The 26,465-nt window shown below is 42.7% G+C and overlaps 1 protein-coding gene across 3 annotated transcripts in view; it reads left to right on the forward strand.

Annotated features, from left to right (window-relative positions):
- LOC122798216 (cysteine-rich with EGF-like domain protein 2-B) overlaps window positions 1–26,465 on the forward strand; it is a 545,426-nt gene that overhangs the window by 442,558 nt on the left and 76,403 nt on the right. For all 3 annotated transcript variants that reach the window (XM_044066981.1, XM_044066982.1, XM_044066983.1), the window contains exons 7-8: window positions 7,853–7,930; window positions 15,150–15,245. In XM_044066981.1, coding sequence (XP_043922916.1) covers window positions 7,853–7,930; window positions 15,150–15,245 — 174 coding nt within the window. The remainder of the gene's footprint in view (window positions 1–7,852; window positions 7,931–15,149; window positions 15,246–26,465) is intronic.

The following is a 26,465-nucleotide window of genomic DNA, read 5'->3' on the forward strand; positions in this document are numbered from 1 at the left end:
TCTTTCCTCCTTATGGCTATGAATCTCTTTCGAACAAGTATTTGTCTGTTTATTTCTGCTCTCTCTCTATTGCTGCTTCTCTTTCCTTGATCTTATACTCTCTCTTCTTGGTATTAAAACATGTTAGCATGTTCATCATGATGTTACTTATTCCCTAGGAAGTTAATTGTCCTTTCCTTTCTTTTGATAACTTTCTTTCATTTCTCTTTCCCTGCTCTTACACTTTCTTTTCTTGGTTTTAGAAATAAGTAATAATGTTTATTATGATATTTGTGCTCATAATGTATTTCCTTTTGTTTAAATGTGGAGCTTTTCTCCCCGGGCCTCTGCTGAAAATGGAAATATATCCAGTTGGACTAGCCCGGTCAACAAATGTAAAATAAAAATAAATAAATAAATAAATTAAGCTGTTAGGTTCTCCCTTTTAGGAGGTCTGTTGAGAGGCCAAACCAAATTTGCAAACCCTTTGGGACAGGCAGAGGTGAAATGGTTACCACTTTTTTTTGAAGGAGGCCAAAGGTTTTACTTTCCCCTTTTCTTGGTTACAAAGAAGGCAGCATATTTCAGAAAATTTAAGTGAGCACATTTGGTATGCCTTGTTTCAGATGCTGACTCTTCAGGAGACTATACTCTTGGGTGACACATGTGGCTTGTTGGTGATGCTGGATGTGATGGGTGTCTTCTGACATGCCCTTGTCAGGTGTCTACACAAGAAGTTCATTTGATTTAGTTTAGGTGGGCAGTAGTTTTTAATAGTGTGTTGGCTAAGACAGCATTTGCTAAGATGTTAGCCATTGTAGTACGGACTTTACAGAAGAAGGGAATAATTGGCTACTAGACTCCCCTTGAAGCTTCCATATAATGGATGCTTCCTTAGATACAGTCTGTGAAGGTCACTCTGAACCACAAGAAGTCCCATTTGATCTTGTCTCAAAGGGCTTACTTCACTGGTCTGGAGCCGGACATGCTGCTGAATCAGTTGCCCTTCCTTTTGAGTGTCCAAGAGGTCATGTTGGCAAACAAGGTGAAGATAAAGCAGAGAATTAAAATTTGGAGTTTCATGCATATCTTGGATGTGATGGCCACAGTGATCTTCTTGGAGTTGCTGGAGACAGCGAGGTGTCAGTCACTGGACAGTCACAGAAGGCATTCTTTTCCTTCATCTGACTGTTACAGGTCTTGATATTAGATGCTAACAGGGTAGTGAGCTATATCTTTGCTTCTCAGTTCAGGTGAAAGTGCTGTCTCTGGCAAGCCAGCTCCACATCAGCTAGTTGGATCTGCATGTGACCCTCCTGGCTATGAGGGCTGTGAAGGGATCTTGAGATGGTCCTGCACTCCTCTCCTAAGGGTTCATCATTGTAGCCTAGTTGTGGTCTTCCATGATTGGGTATGCCAGTTATCACCCTGTCTGCCCTTCATGATACTGCAGCTGTGTTCCCCTTTTCTGCTCCAGTCCAGCAGGCTAAGTGGAGCATTAGTGGTGGATTGGTTCTCCCTGTCACACCAAAAGAGTTTCCTGTATGTCATTCTGTTTTATATCACAGATTTTTGTACCACATAGTAAAATTCAGAGAAGAACTAGCAAACCTCATCTTCAGTACCCATTGGTGGGCAAGAAGAGTGTTGTTTCAGGCTGCCAAGGCCTTGCAGTACAGGAAGGCATCCTGTTCAAGCAAGGCAGTCTTGGTCGGCTGCAAGTTAGAGCCTGTGACCCAACTATTCCTGCAATCTCAGATGTCAGAAATGATTAAAGCTGCCAGAAATCTTCCACCCAACAGATATTCTTTGCAAACTGATAAATTCTCCATTTGGGTGGAGAGGTATCTTCTGCCACCCATTTAACAGAAGCAAGATCATGTGACATCCCAAGTAGCTGTGTAATCCGATACTGATTTATCCCATAGTCAGGATGCATGTGACAGCAGCTTCTGTTTATCATACCTTGTGTAGGGTTAGACTGTGTCTCAACATTGGCTGGTCTGGCAGTTCATTAACAGTGTTGTGCGTCTCTGCCATTCTTTGAAGAACCCTCTTCTGTTTCGTTTGACTTGAAGTTCATAATTGGTAGACTTGCTCTTTCTTTGTTCAAATATGCTGGTTCAGTGGCTTTGAAGTTTTTCTTCATTGAAAATACTACTGTTGTTAGCCATCATCTCTTCCCATAGAATTTTGAAACTTTGGGACCTTATCTTTTGGGAACTGTATTTTTCAAAGGATCTAGGTATTCCTTAAGACCAACCCACATTTCCTCCAGAAAATGGTGTCAGGGTCATTGTCATTTTAAACAAGTGCATTCATACATTAATCATCTTTTTTTCTTTGTGGAGGGAGATGGGAACCCTTCACACCCTTGGAATGCCCCACAGGCTGAGTTTCAAGATGAGTGCACAAGTGATAAAATAGATCAGCCTTTTATCCTGTTGGGTGGGGAGGGGTGATGGATGAGGGGATGACCGTGTCTGACAGCTGCCAAGCAGAAACTTGCTTTCCAGCTGGATTGCCACTTTTATTAGCTTTTGGTATCAGGTGACAAACCACCCATTGAATAATGTTACTTTTAAAGGCCACTTTAGCTGGGATATGGCTGCTTACTTTAAAAATATATATTGCATACATTTCTGCAGTTGCCAGCCTCATTGCCAGTTGTTTGCCAAGCATTATTTCCTGTACTGCAACTACAGACATAAGGCATCCTTTACCTCAATCCTTCAGCACTTGGTCTTCTGAGGTTTTACTTCTTTGTTAACTTCTGGCTTCTGCCACCTCAGGGTTTTTACTGCTTGTGATCTTTTCCATCTGTAGACCAACCAGCAGATACAACGTATCCATTTTTAAAGTACCAGTTATCTGTGGTACTCCTCTTTTATATGGGTCATAAACACCCTTCCACCATCTATCTGTATCTGTATGGCTCCTCCAACTATCAAGTGCTTTTTGAGCTACTTGTAAGTATCACAGATGTAAGTCCTTGTAACGGTATAGCTGCCACATCTTCATTGTAGTTCTTGATTTTACAGCTTATTTGTTCATTTTGTAATTGTGACTGAAGTAGTAGACTTTAGGACTAGGCTTGCTGCCCCAGCATAACATGACGTCTCACCAAAAGCCCCCATCCCCTCAGTCACTGAAGTTTCAGATAAAACTAACGAGACTGGAGAGAAAGGAAAGAGAATCCCAACTGCGGACCCACAATAATGGTTCCTTTGATAGATACTACATACTGCTTTAATAGCATATCTGTTACTTGCATGAGGCCTTAAGCATTGCATTTATTCTACAAGACTACCCTATTGCAGCAAGAGACATTTCACCCTCACATGTGTAAAGGATCTCTTGTGAAGGGTCTAAGAAAAACCTGGGGTTTCGCTTTAGGAGAATTTGTGGTAAGCAAAGCTGTACTAATTGAGTAAGCTTTCTGAACCATAATACTGAGATTGTTTTCTGTTGAGAACTGGAAAGCAATGGAAGCACCACCTATTTGTACTCTGGCTGTTGTGGAAAATAGAAGGTGAGGAGTGGATGTACTAAGCTGCACTGTCTCCTTGTCATTGTAAACTCCATTATCATATATATTATAAATGTTCATTATCTGTTTGTTCTCCAGTTCCCTTTTGTTGGCAGACCATTTCTTCAAAATGTGCAAACTTCCCAAGGTTGCACATCTTTGCAGGTTGTTGAAGTTGTATAGGGAGACCTGCCTTAATTTAGTGGAGAGCTACCTGAAATTTTGTCATGGATCATGCTGATTTGATTTTCACGTATAGTATTCTCACTTACCTCCTGATTTTTTACTTCTGTAAAGATTATTATGTCAAGTATCCTTTATAGTTTTCTTTGTTCTTCAAATCATTTGTAATTGACTTGTATAACATTCATTTTCTTATCTTATATTTTATTAGCTTTGCTATAAAATGATTTGATTTGCCTGACATTTGTGGAAAAAAGTGTGCAGTAGCTTTGCCTCTTAAAGAAACTCACTTACATCCCTGCTTTGGGGCAACATTAGTGACTGCACTGGTATGATTGACCATTCTAGAGCTAGTTCTGCTACAGTGCAGCAGTTCAAAACATAACACTTGCACAACAGATGAAAAACAAATGCCATACTTAGAGTTGTTGTGTCTTTCGGCTTTTCTCGGGTAGGGGTCGCCACAGCGGAACTCCGGTCCGCTAATGATTGGCAGTAGATTTTTACGTGCCGAGTTGCCGGCCCCGACGCACAACCTTCAACGAAGGTACGCCCATTCACGCATGTCTCCGCACAGAAGACGCTCTAGCTGAGAATTGAACCGGACAACGTCTTACTGTGAGGTGACAATGCTACCGCAGCACCACCACCGCAGTTTAAATGCCATACATAGAGTAAATTGTAAAATAACCTGTGTTTACAGTAGAAAATGTTTTGCAATGTTGCTTACTCTTTTTTTTTTTTTTTTTCTTCAAATACCTTTATTAAATTATCACTTGAGACTTGGGCAAACATACATTAACAGAAAAGAAAACAAACCATTTCAACATTTTTCCATTTAAATACAATATACATCACATATATTTTCTTTGCTACAGTCATCAGTCCAACATTACAAAAAATGCTAAATTCCTACCTTCCCTTAAACCTCACTCCTCCTCCTCCTCCTCTCCCTGAACATTATTATGCACGTATTCTGACAATTTCCATTTATGTCTATGTAGTTTGTTCCTTCCTTTTCAAAAGATCCTATTTCCAGTTCTTTTATTTATTTTATAATATTCATTTACCTCAAATACAGTTGGTATAGACCTTGATTTCCATTTTCTAGTAATTCGTTTTTATTAATTAAACTTAATAAAGCCTTACTTTGTCTGTGTAATTCAGATCATGTATCCCAGCTCAGAAGAATCATTTCCTAACTTACAGCCATTTGCTCACCCAACATTTCTGATAGGGTACTCTGCAGGGAATTTTTAAAATCTGCAAACACATTACACTCCCAATACATATGTTCCCACATAAACCCCTTTCTTCTTCATCACACTTTCATCATTTCCTGTCCACCTGAGGAAAAACTTTTGAAGTCTGCTTGGGGTATAAAATACCTATGCAGACACTTCCAAGCAAAAGTCCTAAACCTTCTGGACTTGGTAGCCAAACATATGTCATAGGTAGGTACTAGGCTATCTGCCCGAGGGCATTTATAAGCCTAGCCAGAGTGTGTCGGCTTTTGCCACCCCATTGATTAATTAACTGAGCCTCTGGTCAAGCAGAGCCAATGAAGTGATCCCAGGGGTGTAATTTCAGTTACCCATCCACTCGTCAAGGCTTCTCTTGAAGAGTGTTAGTGAGGGGCTCTGCCTAATCCCATTGTTTTCTTGTAAATTGCTTTTCCAGTCTGTCTTCCCAGTCTTTTCTAACTTCCTCTGATTGATTCTTATAGTTACCATGCAATATTTATATGCCCTAGTAATGGTCCCTTTTTAACAGCTGCTTTTCATTGATCTAGATTCAGCTAAAAACTCTACCAGAGCAGGTCTATCACTTAAAATTCCCTTGCCCCTTTCTCTTTGCCTGTACTCTGAGATCAAGCCCTGGTAAGGGAAGGCATTCTCTAGCCTACAATTGAAATGTCTTCTTTGCCTCATCCAACTCTGTTACCTTTCCTGCTTGAGTTATTTGCTTCCAATATCTTGATTCCTTTGGCAGGTTTCTCTAGAAAATTTCAGCCTATTTTCCTGTTTTTTTTTATATTGCCTATTTTCTGTATCCGTACTTGCAGTTATGTATACAAGCCTTAACAGTGTAGCTCTAAAATAGCCCTTCAAGTCAGGTAAACCTAAACCACCTTGTTCTATTGGAAAAATCAACTTATCCTACTTCACTCTTGCCATAATGTTACATACTCATTAAAAATTCAGTATTTGTTGTCTGTGTTGAACCTAGGTTTGATTAGCAGTCCAGGTTCAAGAAGGAGCCAGCTGGGGAAAGATGGATATGATGATACTTTGTTTGCTCATTGCTCTCAGGAAGAGGGAAGGGTTGATTTTATGGGACTGGCCAGTGTACCATCATTTCTTCCCAGGCGAAGACAGCAGAACTAGTGCAAGGAGTCTGATGTATGAAGGGGAAAGGGAACAGAGTATGCTAGGTGTTTTTACTAACCCTGAGTACACACCTGCCTGTTGTGCATTAGTAAGACATGCATGGAAGCAAAACTAGGGCATGTAAGAAAAGCCTTAACAAGTAGCGTGAATGAGGCTGCATTGAGGCACTCAATCAAACTCCCTTGTCTGATGGGTGCTGTCTGCCAGCCAGGCTCTGATGGCTGGTATCCACATTCTAAGGTTAGACAGTCAAGGTGGGTGACCATGCTTAGTATACAGCAGATGATCAGCTGCCATGGGTACCCAAACAATTGAATATTTCTTGTCATAGTTAGGGAGAAGTTTTTTGAGAGTCACTGTAACATTTTTCCTGATTCCTGTGATTAGACATGTGTAGCCCCTGCACAGAAACATGTAGTGAGAACTGTGGGGGCACTGTTACAGCAGGTGTGTTTTCTGACTGTAAGACTACAATGCTGTATTCTTGATGTGTGCAAAAAACAGAACTATGTCAGCAATACAGTCAGTTTTCTGTAGATCCAGCATCATGATGCTATACAGCAATATTAAAAAAGAAATAGTGAAATAAAATTTCTGTAAGTGACTTCCAAAAGCAAATTCTCTTTTCTTGTGTAACAATTTTCATTCTACTAGAGATGGTGAACATCAGTAAGCAGGAATCTGCTTCAGTCATTATGCTGACTGTAGATACTGGGTTTAATTTCAGAAGGGATATATTAATACTCACTCTGACCACCTCTGACACCAAATTTAACCACGTCTAGTTTGGATTCACCCTCATGGTTAAATATCCCAGGATGTGGGTAAATCTGGCATTACCAATTGAAGGTTGTGGTTATTAGTTGTTATATAATGAACTTGTTTAAAAAAAATTTTTATAACTTTTTCATCTGGTCACATTTGCTAATGGTCTGTACACATGCACTGTACATCAGCTGAATTAATTGTATAACAGTGATGGTATGTCATGCAAAATAATCTTTGATTTGTATTTTAAGACATATCCCTTTCTTTTTGAGAGTTATGTTTAATAGATGAATTTCCTGACTTGCTGTTTCCTTAAGGCATTACATTCCAGGTCTGTCCACTTTTTATTTATTTAGTTAATTTACATTTGCAGTTCTGCTATTAGTATCTTAATGGTTGCAAGTTCAAGCTAATTCATTGCATTAAATACATGCATCATTTTGCATTGGTAATAGAGGTTTCCCACCTAGCATCTAAGAAGATTTAGCCAGATGTATTGCTTCAGTTAGTATTTCAACCTCCAGGATTGTATATGAAGGGTTCTACTAGTGTGTATTTTTAGTATTTTGTTTTACAAATGTTTGTATGCTAACATTTCATGTGCAGAACACAGCAGAGATTCTTTGAGTAGGTAAAACTTAAGATGGCATGAGGAAGAGCTTCTTACAGCTCATCTTTATAGACTGGATTTTTTTGTTTGTGTGTGTGTGATTTCAGATAAAATTTAATGAAGTGTTCATAGTATAGAATTCCCCGTTTGTTGCAATAAAACTATAGAAAGCAATTTGAATTTTGTATATTTTATTAGCTGACTGCAAAACAGTTTTGCAGATTAAAATCTTCTGAAAAGCTTTCAATTGCTAGCTTTTATAAAATACTGAAATTTTTCACTGATGTTTATTATTGATCTGTTTTTTTAAAATATCTGTAAACATTTACAATTATAGTAATATCTTAGCTTGAGCTTTGAAAATCATCTCACGTTTTCTTTCTTATTTCCTAGATATTGATGAATGTACGTCTTCACCTTGTAAAGAAAATCAGTACTGCTTAAATTCAGAAGGCTCTTACAGTTGTAAAGGTTAGCTGAATTTCCCTCTCATTTGTGATAATATTACATGTTATAAGGACAAACAGAACACATTGATTTTTTTCAGTAGTGCCAATCTTAACAGAGATCTTGAAACATTAGTATAAATATTAATATGGATATATATGCTGAGTATATAGCAGTACAAAAGTAGTGGAGTGTTCCATTATTGTTTTTCCCCCAGTTTATAACAATTTGACTACAGGTTCCATAGCTCATTAATGTTCATTAACACTTTCTGATGTGACGTGTATAGTGGCAGGTGTCGTATCCAGTACCATGCTGTATTTTGCTCCTAGTCATTCCAATTATATTTAGTCACCTTTTGAGATCACTAAAAGTTAAGTGAACTTTAACCTCAGTGATGCCAGTTTAGGTATATCATGGGAGTGTGTGCTATTGACTATGATGGGTACTAATGTTCCCCTGGACAAAGTGACTGCAAGGACAGAGGTTGGTAGTAGTACCCAGGCTGACAGTGAGGCAACTCTGTCAGAGGAAGCCAGGCTCCCTGTTGAAGGGGAGCTGAGAAGGGTTACAAATAGAAAGTTGAGACAGGCTCAGCTCTCAGACCCTACATTACAAGGCTTGAGGGAGATAGCTAGGGATGCATCTGATTCTCAAGGAAAAGGGGATATCATATACTAAAACAAAGGGTTACTATGTAGAGAATGAACCCCTGAGGAAAGGCTAGAGGGTGAGGGAATGCAGCAGTTGGTAGTGCCCAGATCCTACCATTTAGCACTTCTTGCCCTAGCCCATGACATTCCCTTTGCAGGTCATATGGGCATAAAGAGTACCAAGAAACATATTATGCAGGACTGTTACTGGCCTGAGATTGCAAGGGATGTAACAGGGTACTGCAGGACCTGTGGGCACTGCCCACAGGTCCTACACTGCCCACAGGGTACTGCAGGATCTGTGGGCAGTGCCAAAAAGTAGGCAAGGCAGGAGACAAGGTCAAAGCTCATTTGATGCCTTTGCCTGTAATTGAGGAGCCATTTCAGATGGTAGCTATGGATATTGTGGGGGCTCTGAGTACCCCAAGTTCCACAGGGAAGAAGTATATCCTAGTGGTAGTAGATTATGCTACCTGATACCCTGAAGTGGTGGCCCTGTCCTCCACTGAGGCAGAAAAGTTGGCAAATGCTTTGTTAGAGATTTTCCGCAGGGTAGGTTTCCCAAAGGGAATACTGACTGAAAGAGGTGCCAATTTCATGTCAGACTTGCTGGCTTGTCTGTGGAAACAGTGTGGGGTGAAGCATCTAAAGACCACCCCCTACCATCCCCAGACTAATGTTATTGTGGAGAGGTTAAACTCTACACTAAAGGCCATGCTACGGGCATTTGCAGACCAGTTTAAGAGGGAGTGAAAGAAATATTTGGCCCATCTATTGTTTGCCAACAGAGAGGTGCTCTAGGAATCCACAGGTTTCTCACCTTTTGAATGGCTGTATGGGCATTGGGTGAGGGAACCTCTAGATTTGATTTGCGATGAGTGGGAGAGCGAGTGTGAATCCCACAAGGAGTCTGTTGTGGCATATGTCCTAAACCTCAGGGCAAGGCTGAGGGAACTTATGGGCTTGGCCCAGGAGAACCTGGCAGGAGCCCAGCAGCAGAAGAAGTTCTGGTATGACAGGAATGCTCGGGCTAGAGAGTATGCTGTGGGGCACTAGGTTATGGTTCTCATTCCTGTCAGACACAATAAGCTGCCGGCAGCTTGGGAGAGACCCTTCAAAGTGGTAAGGAAGGTCAGTGATGTTAACTACAAGGTAGAACTGGGAGGCAGGAGCACAAACTATACTATGTTAAAATGATGAAACCTTACCGGGATAGAGAGGCCGTTGTGCTGAGTATTTGTAGCCGATGGCAGGAGGAGTCTGAGGGGGGATCTGGTGACTCATCTCCTCAGTGAGGCTTGGACTGACACCTCAGTGGAAGGGGTAGGAATGTCCCAGGGGCTATCCCCTGCGCAGGTTCGAGAAATCCGAGCAGTGTTACAGGAGTTTGGGGGCATGTTCACTGGGAAACCAGGGTACCCACCTGGTGCAGCACTATGTGGATACAGGACTCCAAAGGTCTATTAAGCGGACCCCTTATTGGGTGCCTGAGGGAGTCAAATAGACTCTGAGGGATGAGATACAGGAAATGTTGGAACTGGAGGTAATGCAGGAGTCCAGCAGTCCCTGGGCCTTCCCAGTGGTGTTGGTATAAAAGAAAGATGGCAGCACCAGGTTCTGTGTGGACCACAGGGAACTAAATAGTCACACAGAGTCCGATGCTTACCCATGCTTAGGACAGATAGAGCTTTAGGGCAGCTGGGTGGGGCTAAGTATCTTACCACTTTTGATCTTACCAAGGGCTACTGGCCAGGTGCCTTAGACTCCCAGCTGTAGAGAGAGATCAGCCTTTGTGACCCCTTTCAGTTGTATGAGTTCATGAAGATGCCCGTTGGGATGAAAAGTGCCCCAGCGACTTTTCAGAGGATGGTAGGTCATATCGTAGCAGGAGCAGGAGATTTTGCTCTTGCTTGCCTGGATGATATTATCATCTACAGCCATTTCTCGCAAGACCACCTTCAGCATACGAGGGAGCTGCTGGGGAAGACTACAGAGATCAGGGTTGAACATTAAGCCCAGTAAGTGTCAGGTGGGTATGGCAGAAGCCTCCTACCTGGGATATAGAATGGAGAGTGATAAGATCAGGCCAGAACCTGACAAGGTGGAAGCCATTCAGGCCTACCCCTGTTACCAAAAAGCAGGTGAGGGCATTCTTAGAGACAATGGGGTAATGTAAAAAATTTGTCCCCATTTATAATACCATAGCTGCTCCCCTCACAGACCGGACAAGGAAAAACAGGCCACATAAGGTAGTGTGGACCACAGCATGTGAGCAGGCATTCCAGAAGCTTAAAGGAGCTCTGGGAGGACCCTCTGTGTTAGCCAGTCCAGGTTACAGCAAAGAATTTGTTGTGCAGGTGTATGCTTCAAACCATGGGCTGGGGGCTGTACTCAGCCAGGTTTCTCCAGGGGCGAAGAGCACCCAGTGGTATATCTCAGCTATAGGGTCCAACCCAGGGAGAAATGCTATGCAGCTGTAGGAAAGGAATGTCTGGTCATAGTATGGGCACTGCAAAAATTTTAGCCTTATCTATATGGAAGGAAATCTGTAGTTACAGACCCCAATCCCTTAGCATGGCTACATCAAGCCAGCCAGCAAAGTGCCAAGCAACTAAGGTGGAGCCTAGGGTTGCAGACATATGATATGACAGTGCAGCATCACAGTGGGGTTAGCAATGCCAATGCAGATGGGCTGTCAAGACAGGGTATGGTGTAATGTGTTCCCAGATAGGCTAACCCCCCCTCAAGCAGCGTTTCTCAAGTGGCACTTGAAAAACTAGCTTGAGTCTTTGAAGGGGGGGTATGACGACTGGAAGTACTGGCAGCACAGCTAGCTGGAATTTTATAAATAATTATATGTCACTTGTGTATATCAAACTGATTTGTACAGACGTTGTTGAAAACGTATTTGTAAAGTGCTTCTGTCTGAAATGTATCCACAGTGTGCCTTACTGGAGAGAACAGAAATCTATATGCACTGTTTAAATGTATATGTTTTAACATAGGAAACTGGAGGGTTAACCTCACTTCAGCAGACTTTAGAAGAATATTTGAAATTAAATCATTTTATAGACTAGGCCATAACAATGCTATCTTACAGGTTTCAGTGCAGCCAGAAACACAAAGCCTGTACTAGGAAGCTTCCTGTATTGTCTTTGGGGTGAAGTAATTACCACTATGGAAGTATGAAGGTATGCATTTGTTTTATGACCTCCAGCACCTGCCAAAGATCTGAGCAAAAGACCTTGTATGTGTATTTTTACATGTTGGTGCTAAGTGCTGCCAGCTTCCAGCAGTGGGGGTTTTGCATGTGAATTCAAAGTTTGATGACCAGAAGTGATGTCATTCTGCAAGCTATGTCCAAAGTAATATATTGGATATTATTTTGAAAAGTCTCTTAGTGAGACAGAGCATTCTGTATTCTGTCTTGGGCCTGACAACAAGAATTACCATTCACCACATAATCTGCCTTGCTCTTTTAAGTAAGTAGGGAATAGAAACTTTCTTAAATACAGTTAGGACTATAGTGAATCTTAGTTTAGATATTGTTTTTCTTTATCTGAGTCTAGAATCAGTGTTATTGTAAGTTTTTCCTGTGTTTTGAAATCTGATGTCATTGGGAATATTTACTTAGTATTTTCTTGTTCTTTTACTATTTATTATAAAATATATTTAAACTTTTTTATTGTGGCTGATCTTTCTAGAGATATTTAAGTTTTGAGAGCACTTGCATATTTATTTGGTGACACTGTGTGGGCCACTCCTAATAGCCTTGCTCTTGGTCAAACTATCATTTGTATTAATATTACTTTCACTCAGTATATTGGATACCCTTGGAAGAACCTTAAGATAGCTGGCAGGAGTCTCTGGTGGCAGTCATAACTACCTTTATAGTGTGGGCAGAAGGGGACATATTTAGTAAACCTGTGCCAGCCTTTCCCGTGTGTGTGTGTGTGTGTGTGTGTGTGTGTGTGTGTGTGTGTGTGTGTGTGTGTGTGTGTGTGTGTGTTAATCAAACCTCAGTGTGTGTGTTAATCAAACCTCAGTGTGTGTGTTAATCAAACCTCAGTGTGTTAGCCACTTGGACAGGGATATGAAGCACTGGTTGAACAGAGAGGGTGCTGGAGGCCTAGGGTTGGACACTCAGCTGAGATCTGAACTCTGTATCTGTGCCAGTGGGGAGTCTTACTGGGGAAAGACAGAGAAACCAGCCCTAGACTGACTGTGGTCTGTGTGCTCTTAACGGAAATTGCACTTGTTGCAGAGAGCTGCATCTGGAAATACTGTGTGTGTACCCATTATCCTCCCAGTGAACGTCCCCCACAGGTGCCAGTGGTGAGTAATTGAGACTTCCTGTTACTGGCCCAGAGGTGGAGGGTCATCACAGCAACCATTGGCTAAACCTAACAAGAAGGTTGTTAGAGTTTGTGGGAAGTATACGTGTTTCTGTATTTGGGGATTTAAGTGACCATGTTTTCATTAGTTCCTCCTGAACCCAGCTTCCACATATGTTTACTTAAGCTTTTTTTTCTTTTTTTTTTTATTACTGTAAGTGGTATACCTTGGATGAAGAACTAGGGTACATAACATTTTGGGACCGTTAAGGCTGAAACTCTGCCAGGTAACTAAACAAACTGTGAAATTTGCATTTGGGTGCAAAGTTATCATTGGGAAATCTTACCTGTTCGTTTAACTCTAGAGTGTATTTCTTTCAGTAGCAGTGATCTTAAGTATTTTTGTTTCCCCAGAAGCTGACCATGGGATGTCCTACTTGCCTCCAACATTGTCCAGTCTCTGTTTGGGGACAGTGAGATTATTGATGCATCCCAGCAAGCATTATATTGCTGCAAAAAGGTTATTTCTACTTAAACATTTACTCCTGTTTCTCTTCATACAACTTTAACTTTCCAATGGGTGGATATCAGTAAGGACGAGCAGCATATCATCCCACCTGTGTGGCAACTCAGCCAGTATCCCCCACACAGGACAGTGTTACTTTACATGTTCCAGCCTCCTCCAGGAATCTAATGTGAGGTACGTTCAGGTGTGCACCATATCTCTCCAAGATAGGCACCTCCATTCCTCCTCTGCCACATTTTAGATAACTGAACCACTGATCGATTCCAGGTTGCCTGGTCATCGTTTGGGCTTTATCCCTCTAAGCCACAGTGCAGATTTGTTTGTATTATTGATACAAGTTTGTTTGCCTTTCTTTCTTTGGAAGAAAAAGTGTATAATAAGGGTTTCAGTATCACCAAGGTTACAAGCCCTTGTACTGTTGTGAGTATAAGAAGCTTTGAGGAACTTATGTTGAACATATATAATGAGTGAAGGTAGTTTAAAATTCCATTGAGGTGGTTTAAATGACTGGTATGTCAAAATGCAACTTAGCAAAAAATGGATAGGTAATTATAAGTCATTGGGAAGATTCTGCTTTGTGCACTCATGGATGAGCACCTGACCCTGCCACTGTGCTCTTAATCTTCAACAGGTACTACCCTTTAGGAACACTGTTGTGGAGAAAATAACAAGTGTCTGTCTGTGGAGGACATAAACTTCCTTCACATAGGCAAAGGAGAAAGGAATCCTTGAAAACATTTCTTGTTGTAGACAGCTGAATCTTTGAGGACAGAATTCTGTTGCACTGGGATTACAGAAGTGCTGTGTTGTGAAGTTTATTATGCATTAAGAGGTATTAAGATAAATTGTCTTGTATTAATCCTACCACTCCTCCACTCCTCCTTCCAAATTATCCCTTCCCCTTCCTGTTTTACCATCTAAGGCTAAAATTACGTACCATGTAAAACCCATGTTCATTGATGTTGGTATTTAATGCATCGCAGACTTTATACTTTAATTATGGGGGGATAGTGGCACTGATACTTCAATTTTCAGTAAATGCAGAATATTATTTATTCCTTGTAAATCCTTAACACACTGTCTGGGACTGATTGTATGGGATGTGGCTTATCTGATTGAATCACACTTCTTTGAAACTTCATTGGATGAAACAGATACAGCAAATTGGCACTTTATGAAAGCTTTTTAGTGGAGTGAGGGAAGCCGCCATAACACTCCCATGCAAAGAGGAAAACTAACATAATAAACCGTAAAGTTACAGAAACTTTAATTGCATGCAAATTCTGATTTATCTTGGGGAGTTTCACTGAAATGAGGTGGAGCTTTCTGGGACTTTTACGATTAATGAGAAGAAATAGTCTGGTATAATTACTGTACCTTTTAGTGAGATTCTTTTTATTTAGAGTGGGTCAGCATTACGTTTTCAACATTGCAAGTTGCATTATTGCAAACCACTTGTGTGTTTCATTTGTGTGTTTTGAAAATTCTAAAATTAAAACTACACATACCTTTTACAGTGCAGTAGACTACTACTATTGTACTTGACACTAACAAATGAAATATGGTGGGAACATTACTACACGCCATAGTTAACACAACAGTGGACATTTTTATGGAATGGTACTGAATCATTAATCCACTTGTTTTCAGCACTGTTTTTCAGTGCATGCTTTGTGTTTTTTTTTTCTATATTGTAGAAATTAAAATTCTGGTTTAATTATGTTTTTCAGACTGTGATACTTCTTGCAAAAGTTGCACAGGAGAGGGTCCAGAGAAGTGTGAAGAGTGTGCACCTGGATACTCTGCAGAAAGTGGAAAATGCACAGGTGTTTTAAAATGTCTTTTATAAAATGTAGTGGCTTGTGATGATTTTGCATATCATATGTGGTCTGGCTACTTTTATCAAGCATAAATTTAAGTAGAATGTATTATCAGTGATCTATTGTATTCCATATTTAAGTAAGGAATGCACTGTTGTAGTAGATATATTAAAAAAAAAAAGAACTCCCAGACCAAAACAGCAGGGTCATGCAATTAAGAAATATACAGAAGCTGTGAACAGTTCCTTTTTCAGAAACATTTAAAGCACTGTGGAGTCCTTTGTCTACCAGGATTGCTCAGTGCTTTACAAGTTAGCAATTCAAATACTGCTTTAGCTTTACAGCTGTAAGAAGGCTTTGGCATGCAGTGGTACAGCAATCTTGTTGGAGAAGGATGCGTGCAATGCAGCAGTCTGAGAACACAGTTAATGCAAACTGACTGTGTGCACTTTCCCACAGCTTTATATTGGGATTGGAATAGCATGGTAGAGCAATTCAGAGACCAGCTGTACTGCACTATTTGTGGAGGAAAGCGATAAAAATGTACACTGTGTCCTGATGGTGTGCATCCATTGATGTCTGTGGCAGGACTGGAGCTGTTGGTGCAGCAGCAAGTTAGTAACTGCAAAGTTGTGTGTGTTTATGTAGGGCATGCTTTGTGTGTGTGTGTGTGTGTGTGTGTGTGTGTGTGTGTGTGTGTGTGTGTGTACACATGCATGTTCGTGCACATAAGCTATAATCTGCATTTTTAAATGGTGTTTGTGAATTTTTGAATGCTGTTGTGCAGCAGCGTTGCACAAGTTGGTTGGGGGGCACTAACTTGATTATATCTAACTGCATTGTGTTCATTTCAGAGACATGCTTATGAGCTGCTAATGAGTTTGTGCTCCACGTGGGTCTTGTTTGTCTCTGAATCACCTCTTTTTGCCATTATACTACTAATGCTCACCAACAAGCCCTAAAAACACTACTGAGATAATTTCTCTGAATTCCACCCTTAATGTGGAATAAAGCTTTAGATTATGATGCAGATGTTTTCACTGAGTGATTTATGAGAGAAAGAGAGATATTATATAATCTTCAGCAATGACCTGCATAGTGAGTGAATAAGTGAGATAGCACCAGGTTGGATTTGTGAAGACTTGCACACTCGATTATATCTTAACTACAGATCATTATCTTGACATCACAGGCAGTGTCCAGAACTGTGGCTGCTAAAATAACTCAGTTTTAACTTTTTTTTTTTTTTTTTTTTAAGTGGGTAGTACAATTTTTGAACCTTTTCCCATGCACAGGACACTTTAAGCGTACTAATTTTGTTAGTACATTAATTATACCAATAAAGTAATTTATGTAAAATTTCACGTTAGAATGGATAAACAACAGCCCTAAGATGAGATGTAGTCTATTCCTTAGAATGCACTCACCATAACCACATAGTAATATGCTTTGATAAAGCAATCCATATCCTTTTAATATGTCCCCTAAGCAGTTGGGTCAGTCTATAAAGTTTAACTGATCTCTCTTACTTGTGAGAGATACCTGCTTAGTTGTATTAAGAGCATCTTGTTCGCAGGCAGCAGTCTCACAGCAAGTAGTATTTACTATACGCTAGATGTGATCATTGAAGCAGAATGCACATTAGAGAACTAGGTGTTATTAGCTCGAGCAATAGTTTAAGCTGCCACTGGTTATCTCACCAATATGACTATTAGACTTTTTTTTCTTTTTTTTTTTTTAATTAAAAAAATAAATAAATAAATAAATAAAGGAAAACGAGGATTAAATTGTGGACTACTGAAAAGGGCATCTGTATTTGATTGCTGGGGATGATACTGCAGAAAAAAATAGGGCAAGGGCTCCCAGAGATGTATCAGAACTCCTGGAAGTGAAGAATCGTGTCTTCCTTGCTTCTCTGTGGCGATTGTCAGAAAACAAATAAATAAATAAATAAAACTTTTTGTGCCCCCATGATATTTTGTTGAAATCTCTGTAGTGCATTGTATTCTTTATTTATTAATTTTTTTTAAATAGAATAACTATTATCCTGTTCTCTCTCAAACACCTTCTTGCTAAGTTGTTCTGATATCACAGCACTACTCTTGTGTGAGTTGCAAAGTCCTGCGTTGTGGTTTACACACGCCCACACACTAGAATCCCTTGATAGTAATCCAAATACTAGCATGTTACAAAGTTTACAGTGCTGTAGTTCACTGTGACTTTCTCCCCCACACAGCATGAGTATGCTCATCTGTAGCTCACAGTGTTGATTTGCACCCTTTGTTAAAGCATTAAGATGCCCCCCCTCACACCTTGATTATTATGGGATTGTTGAGTGCACAGCATTACCATACTGCACCTTTGTGTTAACTGTTGAGCATGGAGTGCCCCTATGCAGTGCTCCTTGCCGTATCCTAGTGTTTCCCCACCCCTTTGTCAAGTATAATTTTCTTTTAGGTGTTTAATCCTGGAGTACAAAGTTCACATCCCATCAGTATCAGCATCTAGCAAATTGTGTTTCGTAAGTCTTGTGTGTGCAGTTAGCTTTCTGCAGATCTTCCACCTAGTTTACCTACCTACCATTAAACATCCAGTCTTCTTAAATTAGACATTTTTTGTTCTTAGATGCCAATTCCTACAGCTATTTCATACGTCAGCTAATCTCTCTCTTTAAAGTAATTATTTTTAGGTCAGAACTGAATCTGTTTCAGTGTAGGCTCCCTCACTGTTTACTTTTCATTCATATCACCCCTTTATCTCTTAGTTAATAAAGAATTCAAACTTCCCCATTTCTACACAACTCTTTCCATGAATCCAACTTATTGTCATTGTTGTCTTTCTCAAAACCCTCTGTAGCAATGCTCTTTCTTTATCCTTATGTTTGTGTTGCAGTCTTCATTCCAGCTGCAGCTTCTCAGACTAACTACACATTAACTTTATAACATCTCTGTAGATGCAACACACTCTTTTAAGTATGCATCCCAGTAACCCTTTAATCCTGGTTATTATCTTGCCACATTGTATTTATAGCTTATTGTTATCACCACTCAGGTTTTTTTCCTAGTTAGCTGCCCTAATGAAACTCCATTCCATTATGACACAACCTTAAACTATTTTACCCCAAGTGCACAATCTTTCACTTATTGGCATTAAACCTCAGCCCCACCTTTCTGCCCATTTCCTCAATGCTTTCAGGTCACCCAGTAGACTTTTCTTTCACTTCATAACCACATCTCTAATTCTGTTATGTGCAAATATGCTACATTTTCAACATCCATTGTGTGAGATGCAAAAAAGTTAGTAAATGTTGCTCATGGGAAATGACCTCTTCCAACACCTAATGCCCACTCTCCATCCTCATACAGATGGCCTGTAAACAGTCATCTGTATTCTCCTCATAATCCACTTTTCCACTGACTTAACTACCTATTTGCTGAGTAAACACTAAGGGAAGAGAGTGACAGTCCTATCTGCTGTGCCAGATTAAAACATCTAATAATGGGCCTCTCCTTGGTGATACACAGATGAGTTTTTGTTCATAGGTGTGTACTAGGCTAATGGCCCTGGGGTCTTTACAAGCCTAGCCATAGGATTACCCTGGTATAGTGCCACACAACCTTAGTTCCCAGTGCTTCTGTCGAGTAGAGCCACTGGAGTTATCCCTGGGATGAATTTTCTGTTTCCCATCTACTCATCAAGATTTCTCTTGAAGAGGGTCAGCGAGGTGCTCTGCTTGACATGTATGGACAGTCTGTTCCATAGCATGGGCAGTCTCTGGGTTATGAACCTATCCCTCCAGCATGTTCTGTTAATTGTGGTAATGAGGTTGAGGTCTCCGGAGCATGTGGTGTGGAGGGATTGGGATTTCTTTAAATGTAGCATATCTAACAGAGCTGGGTCAGACATGGCTTTAAGTCAAGCAGAGATCACCTCTAAGGAGGCAATATGAGACAGACAATAGTTGGAGTTTTTTGAGTCTGTCCATATAGAACAAGTCTTTAAGGCCTAGGATTCTCTTTGTGAGGTACTTTTGCGGCCTCTCCAGTTATTGCAGGTGTCTAGTGAGGTACATGCCAAATAGGGCATTGTACTCTTGGCCTAATGAGGGAAGAGTAGAGGGGACAATGACCTCTTTCTTCCTGGATGCAAAACCCTTAGTAATGAGATGTGCCACACAGAAGGACTTTCTGACCACAGTGCCAATGTGGTGATCGAAAGAGAGGTTGCTGTCAACCTGTGTTCCCGAATCTCTTGTAACTCCTTCTGTGTTCAGTGGACTACCATCAATGTGGTAATTCATGGAAACCGGGTTTTTTTCCCAAAGGGGATGACAACACAATGTTAAGTTGTCAATCTCGCCTTCATTCTTGCTTGATGGGTTCGGAGCCGATCCCTCGGCTCCGACTCGGCACTTGCTAAGCTCGAGAGTCACTTTTACCAGCTCGAGGCAGCCCCATATCCCATGATGCAAGGCGGTAAGTACCCAGATCTCGTTTGCCGCTTCGCTTATGAGGTCCTCCTTTTACCAGCTCCTGGTAAGTGATTCACTTTATTGATATTTAAGCCCCTTTTTGTTAAAAAACCTTTTATTGTTAGTTATAAGTTAATTATTTAGATTTCCTGACAGAAAATCCCTGTCTCTCTTAATTTTTTTTAGTCAAACTTTACCCATCCCATCCCCTCCCTGTTAGGGTGTGTGTGTTTCTTTTTAGGAATACCTTTTTGGTATTTTCTTTAATTTAAATTTTTGACTGGTGTGTGTGTGTGTTTTGTAAGCACCATGTCAAAGGAGAGGGTCTCAGGTTTTAAGAAGTGTGACTCGTGCTGTCAGAAGATGTCTCTGACAGACGGTCACACTTCTTGCCTGTATTGCCTGGGGCCTCTTCACCTGCAGGACTCCTGTGCTATTTGTCATTCCTTCAGCCAGAGAGTCCTGCAGGAAAGACGACAAGCTGATACTTAGGGGCCTTCTTGCCGGAGGGCTCTCCGGCTAAGTCGGCTCCATCAAAATCAGCAAAATCTTCCAAGGCCCAGGCTTCTGTGTCTAAGCCTGCGGCCTCGGCTCTGACTCGTTCCGAGTCGAGATCGGCTCCGGCTGGAGCCGATTCTGGCTTAACAGCCTTCGCACCGATGGCTATCGGTGCCGATTCTGCATCGACCACTTCGTGTCGGCTCCGATCGGTTCCGACCACCATGTGGCACAGGCATCGGTGTCGGCCCGATCGGCTCCGACACCGTTACTTTGTGGCTGTATCGGCTCCGGCTGGAGCCGATGCATCGAGGCTTGCTGTCGGCTCCGATAAGTCTTCGGCCCGACAGGATCTATAGTATCGGTTCCGATGGCTCATTCCAGGAAGAGGTCGAGGTCTCCTTCCTTGGAGCCGATACTTCGGCTCGGCTTCACCTCTTCTTTCGAACGGAGCCATCGGAGCCGATCTTCAAGGTCATCCAGACTTTCAGACCATGACCTAGAGAGAGTGGTCAGCAGATTACTTAAGTCACAGGTACTGGCCCAAATGTTACATAGTCCGTCTCAACAGACGACTGTTGGTCCACACCCCATTACAGTTCCTCCTTCAACTCTACCCCAGAGCTTGGAGTTGGAGTCTTCGGGAATGGTTACTGCTACGGCTGGAGGACGGATACCCCCTTCTGTTCCTTCAGCCTCTACTCTTATCTCCTCTTCGAGACCTTCCTTAGAGGGATTCGGTGGTCGGACTTCCATGGTCTCCTCCGAGGGGGTGAGTGGCATCGGACCCTTGTCCGAACCCGCTCTTCCCCTTGGAGCCTCGGCCTTGGTGAGCTCGGCTCCGACATCTGCCTCTGAGACTTCCCTTTCGGTGGTCCTCGGAGTTCCTAGTTCTTCGGAACGGGTTCTCTCGGACCTGCCTGGGAGGGGAGCATTCGAGGTGATGAAGAGTGTGCTGGCCACTGGTATCAGTCAGCAGTCTGTTCCCGTAGCTCCTCCCTCTATAGTACCTGTTGACATCTCTGCCACTTCTCTTGCTACAGGACCCAGAGATCCTCCACCTCAGGTTTCCCCATTGGGAATTTCCCCCTCTTCCGAGGATTCTCCTGATGTTTCGGGAGATCCTCCTAGGAAGAGGACTTGTAAGAGGAAACATGTAGACTCCCCCGAGTCTGTCACTTCGGATACTGACTTTGATGAGTCAGAGGGATCCCCTAGATCCCCCTCTGAGGATGTCTCCTTCTCAGACATCCTAGAACTCCTTAAACAGAGGGGAAACTGGCCCACCAACAATCCCTCTGAGGATGAGTCAGTATACCTAGAGGCGTTTGGATCTCGGCCCTCCACCTCCTGGGTGTCTCCGCCTTTTGACCCCCTTATGCAGGTTATTGCACGAAAGGCGTGGGCAGCTCCTGACTGTGTAGAGCCAGTCCCTAGGAGGCCTTCAAAATTTATCACTGCCCCGTGTGACAAGCAATTCCTCACTAAGGGTGTCCCCGCTGATGCCATGGTGGTGGCTGCGGCCACCAAAAAGGAACTTGCAGATCCTTCCGTACCCGTCCATCCTCCTAATAAGGACTCTAGGACCATGGATAGGTACGGTAAGCGGATGTTTTCCTCAGCGACCTTTGCTATGCGTTCGCTGAATTACCTATGTCACTTCACCAGACTCCAGAGGGATATCCTTAAGGAGCTGGGTGAAGTAGTACAGGATCCTACAGCTGCAGGGGCTCAAGAAAAATTGCTTCGCAGCTAGGAACCCTTAATTCCATTGCAAACTCCTCCATGCGGCTAATATCTTATGCTGCTGATGGAGCGAGTAGAGCCGCAGGTACAGGTGTGGCTCTTAGACGCCAAGCCTGGATGCGGCTATGTGATTTTGCGGATCCCTTTAAGGCGTCCTTCACAAATTCTCCCTTTGATGGGTCAGCTTTGTTTGGCCCTCAGGTGAAGGAGACTTTGACCAGGTGCGAACAGGACGGCAAGACTCTTTCTGCTGTAGGAGTCCGTTTTTCCACCCCTTCTAGACCTTATCCCAAAGGACAGAAAGGTGGGAAAATGTGGTTCCGTAAATCCCAGGGAGTCACGCCGGATTCACGTGGTCAGTTTACCCCTAGAGGCAGAGGGGGTAACAACAACAGACGCCGCTCTAGAGGCAGAGGGGGTCCGAAAACCATGGAAACAGAGAGCCTCTCTCTGACAAGCCCTTTCTGCATCCCTGAGCTGTTCCCCGGCTGTCCCTCCTTGGAGGCAGTCGGGAAGACTATCACTGTACCCAGAAGCCTGGCATTCCCTCACTCAAGACAGATGGGTACAGTCGATCATATCCAAGGGTTACATAATTCCTTTCGAGGAAAGTCCCTTCCCTCAAATTCCCTTCCAGATGTACCACCGGTCTAAGGGAAATTGCAGAGTTAGAAGTCTCTAAACTACTGCAAAAAGAGCCATTCAGCCAGTTACAACAGACCATTCAGAGCCGGAATCTACTCAAGGTTCTTTTGGTCCCCAAAAGACGGAGACTGGAGACCAATATTGGATCTCAGCAGACTCAACAAGTCTGTCAGGAAGACAAGATTCGAATGGTCACTCTTCAGTCAATTCTCCCTTCTTACAGAAGGACAACTGGATGTGCTCAATAGATCTTCAGGATGCGTACTATCACATCAAGATTCACAGACGCTCCAGGAGATTTCTCCGCTTCGGCTGGGGTCCAGTCATTTCCAGTTCAGAGCCCTGCCCTTTGGTCTCACTACAGCCCCCAGAGTGTTCACCAAATGCATGGCAGTGGTCACGGCTCACCTGAGACGTCAAGGATTCCAGGTGTTTCCGTATCTCGACGACTGGCTCCTGTCAGCCACCACCAGGCATCAGCTTATACAAGCCAGGGATTACACAATAAACCTTTGTTCTCATTTGGGCATCTCGATCAACTTCGAAAAGTCATCCTTATTGCCCTGCCAGTCTATTACCTTCATAGGCGCAAACTTAAACACTGTTCGGATGTCAGCTACCCTTACAGATCAAAGAGTTTCAGACATTCAGAGTCATGTCAGGATCATTCTGGCCAACAAGAAAGTACAGGCCAGAATGGTTCTAAAGGTATTAGGTCTCATGGCTGCGGCCATTACTCTTCTTCCCGTGGCTCGATTCTACATGCGCCTTCTTCAGTGGATGCTGTTCACACAATGGTCATACCAACAACTTCCAATGCGTCACCAGATTCTGGTGACACAGACATGCAAAGAGCATCTTGCTTGGTGGATCACATCTCCTCAGGTTCACCAAGGCAGGTACTTTGTACCCCCATCCCCGATAGCCACTGTCACCACGGATGCCTCCCTGATCGGGTGGGGGGGTCATTATCAGGGCAGGATGGTTCATGGGACGTGGCAGCCGTTCGAGTACCATCTGCACATAAATGTCCTGGAGATGAGAGCAGTGCTTTTAACGTTGCAAGCCCTCAACGACTTTCTTCCCGTAGGGACAATTGCAGTCCACACAGACAACATGTCTGTAGTTTGGTATATCAACAAACAGGGCGGAACCAAGTCCTACCCCTTGTGTCGAAGCGCTCAGACTATGGCAATGGGCGATCTCCTCTCATCGGTTTCTGGTAGCAACGCATATCCCTGGGAAAACCAACATTGTAGCGGACAGATTGAGCAGAGCTATTCTCATGCCTCACGAGTGGTCTCTCAAGCAATCTATAGCGGAAGATATTTTTCTGGAATGGGGTCGTCCATGTTGCGATCTTTTTGCTACTCCCCAAAACAGCAAATGTCCAGACTTCTTCTGCCTCTTCCCTCTATCAGGCCATCCCCCCAGAGACGCTCTGACCCAGGATTGGTCCCAGGGACTTCTTTATGCCTTCCCTCCATTTCCTCTGATCCCTCAGGTTATCCAGAAAGCTACCGTTTTGAGAGCCAAATTGATTCTCATTGCCCCTTACTGGCCTCGACAAGTTTGGTTCCCGTTCCTCCATCATCACCTTTTGGTGCAGCCGTGGCATCTGGACCCAGTGCCAGATCTTCTGATTCACCAATCGGGTCAGCTGCACCGGTCAATCCCTTCTCTCAACCTCACAGCATGGTTGCTCCACTTCCTTCCTTAGCCAGGCTTCCTTTGATCTCTAACCCAGTTAGAGACATCATAGTAGCTTCACTAAAATCCTCTACCAGGAGGATTTATACAAGCAAATGGAAACGTTTCTCTTATTGGGCTAAGGCCAAGAATATTGATCCTTTTACTGCCCCTGTTCAGGCAGTCCTGGACTTCTTAGCATTGATTTTTCATGCAGGCTCCTCTTCTTCCACAGTCAGAGTTCAATTGGCTGCTATTTCCAATTTTCATGTCGGGATAGCAGATCATAATATTATGTCCCATAGGCTCTGCAGGGCCTTCTTGAAAGGAATTTTCCTACTAAAGCCTCCAATCTGGAATCCTCCTCCTCAGTGGGATCTAAATTTAGTGCTGACATCCTTGATTCTTCCCCCCTTCGAGCCAGCTGTTTCTTGTTCCCTAAAATATCTTTCTTGGAAAACTATATTCCTAGTGGATATTACATCGGCCAGGAGGGTGTCTGAACTTCATGCTCTTTCGGTTCGACCCCCCTATTTGGTTTTTCACAAAGACAGAGTATCTTTGAGAACTAACCCAACCTTTTTGCCTAAGGTCGCTTCAAAGAACAATTTGAATCAATCCATTGATCTCCCTGTATTTTTCCCTAACTATTCAGATAGAGCTGAACAAAAGCTACATTATCTTGATGTCCACCGTCAACTTAGATATTATTTGGACAGAACAAAAAAATTTAGAAAATCTGATCAACTTTTTGTTTCCTATGCGGATAATAAAAAGGCCTTCCTGTTTCTAAAGTGACTTTGTCTAGATGGCTTTCTTCGGTCATCTCTGAAATTTATCTGCTCAGGGGAAAACAGCTGTGCTCAAAACCTAAAGCACATTCAACTAGGAGCTTAGCTACTTCTACAGCTTTTCAAGCTAGACTTCCTTTAGACACTATTTGTGCAGCGGCCACTTGGGCCACTCCTCACACTTTTGTTTCCCATTACAAATTGGACTTGGCCTCCAGGGACAGAGCCAGTTTTGGCTCTACAGTCCTCAAGAGTTTGTTCCATTGAGCCACCCAGGATAGAGGTGCTAGGGACGCGGTCCCATCAAGCAAGAATGAAGGCGAGATTGACAACTTAACATTAAGAAGTTATGTACCTACCATAACGCTCCATGTTAGTTGTCTTCTCGCCTTCTTTCTTGCGACCCTCCCTCCTTCCCCCTGGCCTGGACAGACCTTGTTATAAGAAACTGTTATGCTGAAGACCATTCAGACCTGGTCCTTCTTCCATCTGTTAGTTTTCTTTCTTCCTTTGGGAAGTATGTTATGCTTGGTGCTATTGCCCTTTGTCATCAAACGAGATCTGGGTACTTACTGCCTTGCATCATGGGATATGGGGCTGCCTCGAGCTGGTAAAAGTGACTCTCGAGCTTAGCAAGTGCCAAGTCGGAGCCGAGGGATCGGCTCCGAACCCATCAAGCAAGAAAGAAGGCGAGAGAAGACAACTAACATGGAACGTTATGGTAGGTACATAACTTCTTATTTTTTGGCATTGAGCTTAAGACTATGGTTCTGACACCAGTCATTAGTCACAGTGAGGCCATTCTGTAGGATGTCAACATCACTTGGGGAGTTAATAGCTGCCAGCTTGCAATCGTCTGAAAACTTTGTCAGCCAGAGTCCCTTCATGTTGACCTGGACTTCAGAGAAGTAGATACCAAACAGGAGAGGACCAGGGACCGAACTCTGTGGGACACCACTCGTGACTAATCGGCAGTCTGATTTGGAGTCGGGTACTTTCACACTGTGGGTTCTGTCTGTGAGCCAGTTTGCAACCCACCTAGTGATATAGGGGTTGATGCCAAGCTTAGTGAGTTTTTCTAGGATTCCTGGGTGGGGAATGATATCAAAACCCTTAGCCAGATCAAGGTAGGCTGTATGAACCACCTTGCCTTCATCCACAGTTCTGGTGACTGACTCAAGGAAGTCGACCAAGTTGAGCAGACATGATCTACCCTTCACAAAACCAAACTGTGTGGGATCCAGAGTATGGAGATTCCCTATATCCTTGTTTATTAGGTCCATGATGATGCGTTCCATAGCTTTGCATATCAGACTCGTCAGGCTAATGGGGCGATAGTTCCCAGGCTCTGTAGTTGCTCTTCCTTTGTGGAGAGGGATGACTGTA

This window comes from Protopterus annectens, chromosome 3.part1 (assembly GCF_019279795.1).
Source record: "Protopterus annectens isolate FY-2018-M chromosome 3.part1, PAN1.0, whole genome shotgun sequence".
Taxonomy (NCBI): Eukaryota; Metazoa; Chordata; order Ceratodontiformes; family Protopteridae; genus Protopterus; species Protopterus annectens.